The sequence below is a fragment of the Stegodyphus dumicola genome, chromosome X1, assembly GCF_044657685.1.
Source record: "Stegodyphus dumicola isolate Sdum_Otavi_A_Nest chromosome X1, ASM4465768v1".
In the NCBI taxonomy this organism is placed as follows: domain Eukaryota; kingdom Metazoa; phylum Arthropoda; class Arachnida; order Araneae; family Eresidae; genus Stegodyphus; species Stegodyphus dumicola.
This window is the reverse complement of record NC_140780.1, coordinates 120,392,660-120,407,920: the sequence shown is the minus strand read 5'-3', so window position 1 is coordinate 120,407,920 and position 15,261 is coordinate 120,392,660. Positions and strand designations below refer to the sequence as shown.

At 30.8% G+C, this 15,261-nt stretch overlaps 1 protein-coding gene across 5 annotated transcripts in view; it reads right to left on the bottom strand.

The window, feature by feature from the left end:
* Positions 1-259: 259 nt before the first annotated feature.
* Oga (O-GlcNAcase) overlaps positions 260-15,261 on the bottom strand; it is a 102,498-nt gene continuing 87,496 nt past the window's right edge. For all 5 annotated transcript variants that reach the window (XM_035360576.2, XM_035360571.2, XM_035360573.2 and 2 more), the window contains 5 exons: positions 13,890-13,994; positions 11,238-11,329; positions 10,960-11,158; positions 8,223-8,385; positions 260-7,982 (listed from right to left, as the gene is read on the bottom strand). In XM_035360576.2, the coding sequence (XP_035216467.1) occupies positions 7,846-7,982; positions 8,223-8,385; positions 10,960-11,158; positions 11,238-11,329; positions 13,890-13,994 (696 nt within the window). In that variant the 3' untranslated portion in view covers positions 260-7,845. The remainder of the gene's footprint in view (positions 7,983-8,222; positions 8,386-10,959; positions 11,159-11,237; positions 11,330-13,889; positions 13,995-15,261) is intronic.

Here is a 15,261-nt window from a genome sequence, read left to right as displayed (position 1 = left end):
CACATAAACATTACAGTACAAAGTAGCTTCTGAAGAAAAAAGTAAGAATGTAAAAACTACCAGATCAAAATTTGCAAGGCATTTTTTGACTTAAGCTCCAGATTTAAAACTTATCAATGATCTTCTATAACGTACTAAAATGATAAACCAAACTAAAAAAAAAAAATCTACAAGTTCACTTTTGAAATTGCTCTACACATGAAAAACACTTCAGGTTATAATATTATTAATATTCAAATAGAAAAATATTCAAAACACAAAGACTTCATATTTTGTTTTAATTCACTTTCCAAAAATACATTTTAAGCTTTGAGTAAGAGCTCCATGATTCACAAAAATCCCATATATAAACATACATACAAAACAAAGTACATCATGAAGAATGCACATTCACATTTAAAAACTAAATTTACTCAGAGTTACGATTTGTTTCATATAAAATACTGCTCTAAAAATGTTCTGCAGTTTATTCACCTGATTATTTCAGTATTATCCTTATGGAATTATACACACTAATTTTTTATCATTACAGAAAAAAAAAAAAAAAAAAGTGCTAAATATATCTCAAACTGTAATTACTGAAATGAGCCTTATAAATATTGATGTAAATAAACATCAGTTTTGGCAATTTTATCTGAAATAATTTTTAACAATATCAAAGTAAAGCAAAACAAAAAAGACAGCTCATCACATAAATAATACCATTTTTGCATTAAAAACTACATGCAGTTACAAAACAGAATCAAATTATTTTTTCATGAAAAACATTACATTAGAATAAAAAAGGTTTTAAGTTATGAATGAAAATGGGATTTTAAGAAAAAGTAAATAACAAATGCAAAATATTTTAACTTATTACAAAAATGCTGCTTGCTTGAGCATCCCCCCTTTTTTTTAAGCCCAATGGGCATTAACCCAGAAGGGCTATTAATTTCATTTTGGTACTTTGTGTTGATTCACTATAAACGGCAAATTTCTTTTTAAATTGGTACCTGTGTTATATTTAAAGAAATTAAATAATGAAGAATCTATATAAATGTATGTACGTTTCTCCCATTGTGATAAAACCGTACCTAGAGCCATCAAATTTTGAATAATGTTAAGTCTCCACCCAAATACGGGCATCTGGAAGTCCAAATTTGGAATTTGTTTTATTAACTATTTCATATTTTCTAAAGCATTTATGAGTTCTTGATTAAGAAACTCAACGATTTTAAAGCAAGCAATGGCAACACTGTACAAGGGGGGGGACATTTTTATCTCCAGCACACAAGACTATGTATCAGGAATTCTAAAGATATGCTCTTTTAAATATTTTTTTATATTTGCTGTTGAATTGAATTTTATGGTCCAAGTCTTAAGAACATGATATTTAATAAATAAAAGTAACACACAAAACATTAAAAAGAAGCCCCTTTGAGGCATAATATAAAATCTGAAAGCTTTCATACTTTATTTTTTTTGTGCAGATATTTTTTCGAGACCCTCAGAAATGGCATACTTCACTTCTACAATTAAATAACTAATAAAATTACATAAAAAAGCATGAATACAATATGGAATGAAGATCTGCTTCTAAAGAATAAACAATATACATTTCAACATGAATGACAGCAGATCCACATTTAAATCTTTGAAAAACCTATAAAGCTGACTGTTTAGCACAATGGAAATGAAGATAGTAAGGCTGTGATGAATTCATATATTTTAATAACTAAATTGCATACAATCCACATCTGAAAAATACAGATTAATTTCTTTTAAGGTCGCAAGGAGGAGGTTTGGCACACATACACACAAAAAAGGAAATGTACAGACAAACTAATTCTTCCTTAAAGGTAATAAAGGCATTATAAATTAAAATGAAGTTTTCCAATAATGAGACATAATCCTGAGTAATTAAATTTCGACCTGAAAATTTGAATACAGAAACTTGAGTATCCTAAGGAATTTGATATTATCAGTTTTTCCCAAAATCTTTATTATTAACGCCATTATAAATTAAAATGAAGATTTTTAATAATGAGTCATAATTCAGAGTAATTAAATTTCGAGCTGAAAACTTGAATAGAAAAAAGTGAGTATCCTGAAAAATTTGATATTAGTTTTTCCCCCAAAATCTTTATTATTAAGTTTATTTATTAAGTTTTATTTTAAACTTAAATTTTTTCTCATTAATTACACATACATTGGTTAAGTTGTAACTTTATATTTACATTTTCCTTTTGTTCTTCATATTTAATTTTTATACTACACTGGCTCCATTTAATAAATTCTTATTAACTGTACTCATCTAATTACCAGAAGTAGCCTTTTCCTTAAGTTATACGATACAAAATCCTAGATCTGGATGTCCAATATCCAGAATGATCTAAAATCTGGACTTAAAAGCCACCAACCCTTTTTTTTAGTCCAAAAGGGGCTTTGTCTCAGAGAGACTACTGTTTTTGTTTTGTGATTTTGCGTCGAATCACTCTGGATGTCCGTTTGACTTTTCAAACTGTTGCCACCAAATATTATCGACCTGTATCATATTTGAAGAAAATAAATAATGAAGAATCTGCATAAATGTATGCATGTTTCTCGCATTGTGATAAAACAACTCTACATACAGCCATCGAATTTTGAATGACTTAATCCTACTACAAATATGGTCATCTGGAAACCCAAATTTGAAGTTTGGAATGTTTTATTATAGATTTCCTATTTTGTAATACTTTAATGAATTTTTATTAACAAACTCAAGAATTTCAAAGCGAGCAATGGCAACGATGTACAGAAAAAACACATTTATCTTCAGTGTGTGAGACTGTATATCGGAAATTCTAAAGATATGCTCAATTTAAAATTATTTTATGATCTTGCTCTTGAACTGACTTTTATGGTAGAGTGTGAAGAACATATTTAAAAATAAAGGTAACACACAAAATGTTTTGGACGTAGTTTAAAATCTGAAACCTTTCAGATTTTTTAAGGAAATTTTTTTGTATGCTTTACGCATGCGCATTTGATTCCCCACACCATAATAAAACATGTGGAGAGTCCCAATTCTTAGTTTTACTTTGGCACTATACAAAATACCTCGTTACTGAAGAAACAATCATTTTAGCATAAATTTTGATCAATGATTTGGCTCTGTAGCTGCATATCTGCTTGGCTTACATCTCAAACCAAACCATTCTACATAGAAACATTGCTGATTTTACACCTACTACTGTTTTATATCTCTGATGCCAACCTGGCAAATTTTTATTATATTTTGCTTTCATCACCACATGACCACATTGAGTAATTACTCATGCAGCAAAACTATTCAATAGTTTTTGAAATATTTTAGCATAAAATCTGCTGTATGGAGCATTGCAAGATCATGGGAATATGTGTCTCCAGATACTTTAAAAAATACTTGGCATAATTTATGACCAGCTACCATATTTCATGGTGAAGATGATAGCCGCAAGTGAAATTGTAGGTTTTCAGGTATCCCAAATCAAACGTGAAATTTTCCGATTAATGAATTTTTGTAAAGAAATGTGGAGAAGTGCTAACAAATGAAGATGATATATAACAGAAATTTTGATTGTGAGGACAATGCGAAATCATCAGTCAACTAACAAATTGTGAAATCTTTAGTATAGTTCTAGATCCAGAAAATATTCATACCAATAGTGATGAAAGTAGAAAAGGTTTTTGAAAAAGAAAAAATTTTGATTGACAAGTTAGTTGGAATTTTTGACACAGCAAATGCACAGGAGCAATGGAGCTTTCTAAGTGAACAAGAAATTATGTCTGTCTATAGAATAAAAGAGGAAATATTAGTACAAAAAATGAAGCAACCTGAACAACTAACTTTGAAAGATGTTAATAAAGTAAACAAATAAATATTAAACCTTTTTGTAAATTTTGATACCCTATAGTTCATAAATGCTTTATTATTTCATAAATCATGATTTCATATTTTTATTTTATAATTTTCACATGCCATCTTACTAGATTTAAATTGATGATCTAATATCTTGAAAAATCTGGAATCGCCAAAGTCCCGAAGAGTCCGGATCTGACTTTGTACTGTATATACTGCAGAACAGCTAAAAAATGATAAAGTATTAGGAATTAAAAAGAAAAATCAGTTACAAATGATAAGAGTCTACCGAAACTCAGTTTGCCATTAAATAAATTTAAAATAAAATCTGAATATTCAGCTAATATTTAGATTTCAGTATAAGTTAGTGTATGAATTAAAATTATGTTTTCAGACATTTTCATTCATATTTAGCAATCTTTGACAGGCACGGGTCCAGGAAAGCTCTATTGTTAATAGTTTTATTTCATTATAAACATACGCTTCTTTTGCAGTTATTTTAAGTATAACCTGCTGAACATAAGTTTTCACATTTTTATCTTTTCAAATACCGGTAGATTAGTAGTGTATCAGTATTCATTTGGTATATGCATATATAACCAGTATAAGTATGCATCTATAATGCCAGCTATATAACTGAAACTATAACCAATAAAGTGAAAATTAATTAATTTATGAAATCCTTGTCACAGATACATCAAAAGATGTGCATAGCTTGCATGATTATAGTTTACATGCTGACTAGTACATCTGCTGCTCTTTCAGTTCAGTTAAAATCAACTATTATTCATAATTTGGGAGGTAGAGTATTTAAAATTTAAAGTTTAAACTAGTGATATTATAAATTAATTCACAAAACTAAAAATCCATTCATGATAATTTTTTTAATATGTCACATCCCCAGTCTTAAGTAGTTCAACACATATCGAGACTCAAGCAAGCATATTTTACACACAAAAATGGACACTTGTTTGTCTAATAACTTACAATACAGATAAATCTAAAACTTTAAAATATATAAAAAAAAACTCACATTAAAAATGAGGAAAATATTTTAACAAATAAACAGTTAGGCTAAGATGGTGAACATGAAATTGTACGCAATAATGAAAGTAATTTAAATTCTCATAAAATGACTAAAAAATCTTAATATCAAACAATAAATATGATCAATATTTTTATTCCTTATCGCACTGCTCAACCTACTTTTTTCCAAATCAAACTTGGTGAAAACAAATTGTGGATAATGCAAACGATTTTCGAAAATATGATTTGAACCACTGATTTTAATAGTTAAGTTTCTAACTACCTACACTAATTCCTAATTCATTTTCAATTATCAACTTAAGACATTACTGGCATTAAGTCCCTTTTAAACTTCATCAGTTCTTACTATTCACAGAAGTCAATGTATCATATTTGGCTTAAAAAATCAATCATAAATTAGTCAGTACAGAATCTGTACACTGAATACAGTACATATAGAAATTTCAATACAAAATATAGAAATGAGTATTACAGTCAAAAGTCGTTAATCAGGACTTGTCGGGACTTTGGCAATTCCAGATTATCGATTTTTCCATATTATAGATCATCAGTTTAAATCTGGTAAGATAGCATGCGGAAATTATAAAATTAAAAATACGAAATCGTAATTTATGAAATAAAGAACAAATATGATCTAAAGGGTATCAAAATTTAGAAAAAAAAAGATTAATATTTATTTATTTACTTTATTAAACATTTCTTTCAATGTAAGTTGTTTAAGTTGCTTTGTTTTATGTGATAATACTTTCTCTTTAATTCTATAAACATACATAATTTCTTGTTCAGTTACAAAGTTCCGCTGTTCAAGTCCTATAATTGCTAAGTCAAGAATACCGACTTTTTCGTATTCAATAACCTCTGTCACTTTCTTCACTATCGGAAGTGAATTATAATAACGAGGAATTTGATTTAAATCATATCAAAGACGGAGTACATCGAGATGAAATACTACATTTAGTAAGGAATTATAAGCTAAATAAAATAAAAAATCTGCCCTGAAGATAAGGATTGTGCTGACAGATCAACTTCCACTTCATTGCGCGCTGCGGCGTCCCCCTCCCCCCGCAGAGCAGCGTGAAATTGATAAACAGATTTCGGAATGGTTACAGAAACAAAGGATATGAATTTATCCATTTTTTGCAGCAATTCCACTTTTTGTTTGATGGACATCGAAACATACTTTCGCTTTGTAGATCCTTTGGAAGCTCCAGCATCGGAAATTCTATTTGACATAATCGAAAGTTCAAGCTTACTTTTATAAAATTGCTCTAACAGTCTGCAAAAAATAATAAGCCGGATCCAATTTGAAGATTAAGGAACAACGCAATCTGCAACGTCCGGATTATGGGTGTCCGAATTAATGACTTTTGACTGTACTACATAATGTGGATCAGTATGAGTGGATCTGAAGCAATTCAAATACAAACAGTAATTTATTAAATGAGTAGTAATTAGATATATAAATTTCAATACGAAATATAGAAATGAGTATTACTACTTAATGTGGATCAGTATGAGCGGTTCTGAGATAATTCAAATACGAACAATTATTTATTAAATTAGTAATTCAGATATTACATAATAAATTATGAATTTTTCGTTTATTTTTAATTGCATGAATGCAATTCGTCAGCATTTGGAGGATTTTCCAAGTTACTTTTAATTATACATATACAGCTGTTCATATAAATTTATAACAGTGCTTAATTTTAAATAAAGGTCAAGAATAGCAAGTACCTAATTGTCTGCAGTAGTAGAATAGTAACTTACGTTCTCAAACAATTTGTAGAAAATCATAATTGCAAATAATAAATGATTAATATTTTCATTCCTTCTAGTACTACAAAATTATTCAACACATTCTTTTTCTAAGCCAAACTCAGTTGAACAATTTGCAGATAATGCAGAAAATCCATTATTGAAAATGATATGATTTGAACAACTGAGTTTTATTGTTAGTTCATTACTAGCTACACTAGTTTCTAATTCATTTTCAATTATCAATTGGACATTACTGGCATGAAATCTCTTTTTAAACTTTATCAGTTCTTTTTATTTCCAGAAGTCAGTGTATTATATTTAGATTAAAATCAATCACAAATAAATCATTTGTATACTGAATACAGTTCACAAAAATATAAATTTCAATACAAAATATAAAAATGAATATTAATACAAAATGTGGATCAATATGAGCAGATCTACAGCAATTCAAACACTCGAACAAAAGAAAAAAAGTTTCTTAAATGAGTACTAATTCAGATATTACATAATAAATAACATATTTTTTGTGCTCGTTTTTAACTGCACATATGCAATTTGTCAGCATTTGTAGGATTTTATAAGTTACTTTCAATCATACATATACAGCTCTTCATATAAATACACACTATAATTTTTATATACATACAGATATTTTCAATGTACATAATACAACTTATTTACATATAAATGAAGAAACATAAAACTTCAGATTGATCATGTGCTGCATTTAAAACTTAATTAAATTCTGCATAAAATGAATTATTTACAAGAATAATGTTTGAATTTAACCATACTAAATTACTTATAGTGTGCTTGAAAAGACAGGAAATTAATTTTGAAAATGAGTACAAAATAATTAAGAGCTCTAAAGAATAAATTAATGTCTAAGCGTGTGACACTACAAACCTTACTCATACTAACTAAAAGCAATATTTTTACAGTTGAGATACTGTGAAGGAGATTGGGTGAAAATGATTTAGAGTGAATCTCCTCAGCATTACCAACCACTCAATTTGCATTAACATGAGTAATATTAATTTTCCCATATGTCGCTCGATTGTCACTGTTGCAAACTAACTCAGGACCAAGTACAAACAGTTAGACCTGTATTAATAAAAACAAGGCAGTAAATTTCAGGCAGACAGGGGGGGGAATCCAATTCCTAAAAATTTTTAAAAAGTCCTTCCCATGTAAAAAACATCATCACAAGTAAAACCTGGGTGTGCGATTTCTAAAAATCCAAGTTTAGAAAAGAAATCTACAATATTTTTATCTCCAACGGTGACTTCCGCAAACACTCCATGTGAACCTAAGAAAACAAATTTAGACAATGTAAAATGTCTCATCAATTACATAATTCAAAAATACACTTATAAATGTACAAATTTTAAGTTAATGCATGAAGAATTTAAGAAATAGATAATGAAAAAAAGGAAATTTTTTCATTTTGTATCTTCTTAGTTTTACTTCATCTATCAGGCACTTGTCACACAATTTTTATCTCTGTTAATTTTTGAATTACATGACATTACACTGAAAATTAACTCACCATTAGCCTTTAAAGTTGATAAAATGCAAGTTAGCATACGCTTTGGCACACTGGGATCATTAACAGTTGGTAAAATATTCATGCGCAATGTTGATGGATGATGCTGATAAACAATATCAGGTGGTCCTACTTTTTGCTGACTATAGAATGCAGATATAATTTCCTGAAAAAAAATGACAGTATATAAATATTTCTTGCACTTTATAAGGCACTTTAATTACAGGCATTAAAGTTTTTAAGATTTGCAACTAAGCACTCCCACGTTATGCTTCAATTAATGGTTTACAAATTGAAAGAAAATATACAGATAACAAACAAAATCCAAATACCTAAAGTACAGAAAAGATTATGCCTCAATAATCAACACGGACTAAGTTATGTAGCTGAAAAGACCTGCAACCACTACTGACCACTAAACAAACAGTCGTGCATCTGGAGGCCAGTCATAGGCAGTTGTCAGAAGATACAATATTTCCGACTTAAAAGATTTGTCATTTGCTTTGGAGAAAAAGAGCATTTGCAATCAACTAAATTGCAAACAAAGACTATGACAATGCTTACTTACAATGAAAACATAAGGTACACTGAACTTGCAAAATATTTTGTACAGCTTTTCTTTAAACTTCATACTGCTTCACCATAAGAGAATATTATGGACAAATAACAGATCTGTGACCTAACACTTGAAAAATTAGCGATTATGACTAATTGCAATTTTGGTAGACATGGAGGTTATCTACATGATTCGTCACAAAAAATGGCAGGTTGAATGGGTCAGCTTGATGCACAGAGAATGATGAGAAAGACGACATACTCCATTTCACAGGAGGTGACACCACATAATTCAAATGTAGAAGTGAGAGGCACAGCAGCTGATCTGCACATCTTCTGGAAAGAGGAAGCTGTAGCCTACTCTTGAAATCAATAAGGTTTTATACAAAATATATGTGAAATATATGTGAAAGATTGCTTTTTTGAATTATTTTTAATTTCTACATGTGCATGTTTCTCTTCCAATTTCATGCAAAATCTGAAAAACCAAAACAAAAAATTTACATCATACATATACCTTTTACAGAACAATTTTTTTATGCAACTTAAAACACAGTTTCCCCTCCTCCCTTTCTTTAGGAACCAAGTATTATAATTTTGTCTAAAGCAATTGCTATGTAGTGTAGTTCTGTTTTTCCTGATAACAACTTTTCATGCTTTACACATGTTAAAAAACATCAGCACTTCTATCATGCACAACTAAAAAAACTAAATTGTATGCTTTACAAAAGCAATTCCTTTGACAAAAGATAATTCACGGAAAATCATCTGCGTACAATTTTTGAAAAGCACCTAATAGAAATGAAGAGAAACACGCCAATGTGACAATTAAAATCGCAACAACAACCTTGTATTTAGCGTAAGTATATTACAACACTCAATCGATTTCGAGGGCAGCTAAAGGTCCCTCCTCATCAGGAGAACGAAATTCCTACAAATTGTTCTCCTGATCCTAAATGTTAGCATGTATTACATAACCTAGTCCAACATTTTGACACCAGAAAAATGTAAATTTTGTCGATTAGGAAGCAAAAAATAGGGATACAAAAACTTCATCCTTTTCCTTCTTTCTACATAGTCTGCAGAAGTTTTGAAAGTTTTTTAATAACAAAGGTTATGACTCAAATACAACTTAGAAAACTTATGGAAATACAGTACAGGATTATAAATACACCGATTCCAAATCTACCAATATTTAAAATCCATTCACCTGGACAGATACAAATAGTCAAATTCAGTTAGAAAGATTGCAATACTTTTGAATAAAAAACTTGTTTCCAAATCTACCTTGACCAATATGTGACATAACCTACAATACCCAGTTTTAGTGATAGACTGCGATGATGAAATTTCTGCACATAAGATGCAATAAAAGACATATCTAAAACACAGCTTTTTTTATACAAATGATATGATAAAAAGTCAGCACAGATTCCAAGAACACACTGCAGAGTGGATGACAAACATGAGTAAGATCATGGTGTATTTTAAATACTGCACAAAAAATTTCTGTCTTGCTGCTGAAGATGCAAAGAACATAACATATTAAAATGTTTTTGAACAAAACTCCATAATCAATCAGAAAATACTACCTGTAACTTGGGGAATTCATACTAAAATATTCTAAAATTTTAATATAAATTACAGTCATACATTACAATTACAGAAATTACATGCTCAAAAATACTAAAACAAGTTTATAAATTTTTTTATCCTTATTTTCTTTCTATACATTTTGCTGTCCTTTTAATAAAAATGTCATAAAAATTGCTTTTTCTAGTTGAAATCTGATTTTTAGTTTCATACCACTGCTTTTATATCTGTGCAATCTCTACCCCAAAGATATGCAGATTTTTTATCTTCAGACACACATTTTTAAAAAGTAAAAACACTTGAAGGATATCTATATTTTATTGAAATAAACATAATTATCTAAGTTATGAGACCAATCAGAGAACTAAAATGCATAGTAAATCAAAATTCTTTCATGTAACAGTTATGAAACTTGGTAAGTGTTGAGTGTAATAACAGTATACAATAAAATACAACATTAGGAAATAAAAACAAGACTGATTCTTATCAGCTTTTCCCATTTATGCTCGAGTGAAAATTGCAGAATGACACCAAAGTATCTTCCTGTTATAAATTTTAAAAAATCAGAAAAAAGTTATGCTGACAGACTTACTTCTGCAGGTGTTAACATTTCCCCATTCTCTTTCTTTGGTGCAGGATATTTCAAAAGCAATTCAGGTATCCAACATATTTCTGCTTTCTTTTTCAACTGCTGTGCATCTAGAGCTGCTAATGCATATCCACATATACCCATGTCATCTTCAACAACAAAACAATATTCTGGGCTCAAGCACAGAAAATGTCCCACTAACCTGTTAAATTTTAAAATATTATTAGGAGAATAAAATAAGAGATACATAAGCAAAGTTCCCATTTTAACAAAACACATACTTATCTCCAATTAGATTTGGATATTCAGGGAAAACTTCACTTCCATCCATGCCATCATCACATGTCCTTCGGCATACATTATATACTTGAGCCTAGAAAATAAATAATTTTCCAGAAAGGCTGTACAATTAAAATGCACTACTTTTATTGGAATCTTATCAACTAAAAAATAACACACACTTGAATTTTATGCACCATTCATGTGTCAAGGGGGAACTGTGAAGACGCAATTCCGGTAAAAACCATTGCTGCCAGTATCAACTGCCACGGACAACAGCATATGGATGACAAAGGTTGTTGGCAGCTAGCCCGCTTTAATCGACGGCCACAGTACAACAGGTCACCCATCAATTTAACACTAGTGCATAACAGCATAGAAAACCTTTTCTCAATGGAATACAGGAGTTATTGTCCTATGAGAGTCCCTCTACTGACTGCACAAAATATGGCACAATGATTAGCATGGACATGGGAACACTGACAATGGATCATCGAGATACAGAAAATTGTTGCCTGCAGTGATGAGTTAAGATTCATGTTGGTAAATTTTGATGGCAGAGTAGGTGCACAACGTAAACCGCATGAAGTGGTGTATCCTTCCTGCCAGCAAGGAACTCTTCAAGCTGGTGCAGGTAATATTCTTGTCTGGGCAGTGTTCACATGGACTGACATGGGACCCCTGGTGCACGTGACATTGTCTCTCACAAATGAATATTACCAGATATTCTTGATGACCATCTGCTTCTGTTAATTTTCAACGGTTCACTATACAGATTATCTTTCAGCAAGACAATGCATCATGCCATTGGGCCTGAATTGTACCTGAATGGTTGGATGAGCATTCCACAGATCTGCATGTGCTTTCTGGCTTTCGAGGTCACCTGACCTGAATCCGATTAACACATTTGAGATGCAATTGAAAGATGTTCGATGCTCCGACCACCTCCCATCTAATCTTCGTGACATGTAGGATGTTGTTCAGAGTCAAGGATACATATGGCTTTCCATAACTTCCAAGTGTCTTGTCAAGTCCATGTCAAGAACTGCAACCGTCATCAAGGCAAAAGGTCGTGTTACAAGACAGGTTTCCCTAATTCAGTTAGTCTTTAATTTATATCTCACATGCACTTCCTATTGGCATACAATTAGGTTAGGTTAACTGATTACAGCATAAGAAGATTATCTGCCTGACAAGAGATGTCTTTGCCTGCTGCATACATCTGATGCATGGTAAAACCTTCAGTTTAAACTTTGCTGCTGGCAATGCACCATTTTAATTATCTCTCTCTTTAATAATTAATTCTCTTTAATAATTTTAAGTTTAATTTCATTTTGAAAGAAAATCTATTTATGGAAAATACTGTTCATTAACCAGAGCCAGAACAAATCAAAAATTGAGCAATTTTTCATTTACGCTTTAGCTATTTGATTCCAATTCACATTATTTAATAAATTTCTGGAGGAGGGACAGGTTGGAGGTATTTTAACTGAAGAGTCTGACTCCAAGTCATCAGAATTTTAGCACTTAGAAACAACTGGCCCAGTATTCAGTTATGCAGAATTTAGAGCCAGTAAAAAAGCATAAAACCATGAATGGCATCAGAATTTAAAAAAAAAAAAAAAAAAAACACATTTTCCTGGTTACAAATGCAAAATAAAGTTGTGTGTAAGACATGAAACACCATCATTAATTTTCTAAAGTTTTACATCTATAAATTCATGTTAATGCAGCAACATCAAGTTCTTTATTCTATTATTGCATTCAATGCAATTAAGTATAATAATGCAAAAAGAATTATTTGCAAAAGTCATAAAACTCTTGCGGTAATAAAAAAAAATTATAAGCATAAATGGAGAAGAAAATTTTGAACTCTCTGAGTTAAACTTAGCTCCCTAACAGACAAAACAGCTTAGGGATGGGAAGCCTTAGTCACATAACAGCATGTACATCAATAAACAATTGCAACTTCCCACCTTCATAGCAACTAGCAACAATTTTTATAATTTAAACACTTAACCAATAAAATACTTGACCAGCAAGGGGACGAACCAACTGCCACAGTGATAAAATGAGCCGATACAACATCTACATCAGGTTTCAGTCATCTAGCCAGTATAGTGGTTAGTGATGCTGACCACCATACTGATGGGCTGAGGTTTAATTCTTGGAGAAGGCATGCATGTCTAAGCATATAGTATCTGTGCAGCAAAATGGCCCTAAAAAAAACAGAGCACCAAAAGTTATCTCAAGAATTTGGTGGTAGGGCGGAAGACCTTTGGACTGTCTTTCAAGTCGTTTTTCATCAAAAATGGAGCAGAACTGCATAGTTAGTGTGGTGGAACTATCTGTGTGACCAATGATGAATTTCCTGCCCACTTCTATCGACACTTGCATTAGGTTTCACAGTAAGCTGAAGATATAGATTTTCACTAAAGAATCAAATTCACCCTAAACTAATTTCAGACCGGTTAGTGCATAAAATTCAGAAGTGTTAATTAAATTAGACATTGCCACATACACTTCATATTTTCAATTAAAAGAAGACTTGTACATAACACATAGTGATAAAAAGCTTATAAGCATTGAATGACTCATTGCTCAAAAGAACAATACAGTATATTTTTAGAAGATAAGAAGTTTAAAAAGTTTACCTCATCAGAAGGCAAGTAAGGACGGATAGTATATATTCTGTTATTAGGAGTCTCTGGAGATTTATACAGAAACAAGTCATTCACACTTTCAAGAGGCAACAGGTGCTGAAAAGAAGCATTAATTAAAAATAAAACTGACATATATAAACAAACATAGTATGAAAATGTTTAACACATCAAACACTGACATTTTTATATGAGGGCTATCTAAAATGAATTACCAATTTAGTATTAAAAAGCTGGGCAAATCTTATTTTGAAAATACATAACTCAGGCCATTATTCTACAAAGCCATAAGTCCACTGAAAAAAGAATCTGCTTCAGGAGAAGGGTCAGAATGCAGCAGCCAAGGCTGCAGTGTATGGTCTGAGTATCATCACAATATAGGTTGCGCTTACTATTGCATTGTGCAGCAGTAACTTCATATGCATTGTGTATACATGCAAAAATTAATGGGCAAATAAATTCGTTCAGATGTGAAGTAATAGCTATCATTTGGTTTCTGCATGCTAGACAAACATCCCCACATGAAATTAACCAGACTATTATGAAAGTTTGAGTTGCAGACATAAAGGAATAGTTAACAGTATAACTATGGTGTTCGAATATGGAAAGGTCAATGACCATAATTAAGAATATTCTGAATCATCTGCTTCTCAACATGGTTGAAATCCTCCAGTGCGACTGACATGTCATCAGTGAACTCCATACACATTTTCGAATACACTGGAATCTATTATGCAAGACATCGCTATCCATCAGCTCACATATCAAAAGGTTTGTGCCAAAGAGTGACAAGTATTTTCTGAGAAACTCCTTATCCAAACAGTATGGGAGCTGAATGGACATTTTTTACATGATGCACAAATAAAATTTGGACTGTATTTGGTATACCTGAGCAAAACCAACAAAGCATGATATGGCTATAAGTGCATTATCAAACTAAATAAAGCCAAGTTAAATTTGTCCTTCAACAAAACAATGACTACTATGTTCTAACACAGACCTGGTCCACTACTTATTCAGTTATGACCCACAGTTAACACACATCAATATAAATGCATACTACATACTTCCCAACCTATGACACTCAAAAAGCAGATTTTTTTAAAGAAATCAGGAGATTTTTCTCAATGTATCTCTTTTTAAATGATAAAAATATAGTTTTTAATAATGAATTAACTTTAAATGGTAACTAATTCTTAAATGCAAGCAACACAAAAATACCTTACACATAAAAAACATTTTATTACTTGCATCGTTTAAGAAAACAAAAAGACACTTTAATCAGTTTTCGTACAAATGTTATAAACAGTGGCAGATTTTGCTTTCTTTAAGAAAGAAACTTCATAGTTTTGTTGATAGCAATTGC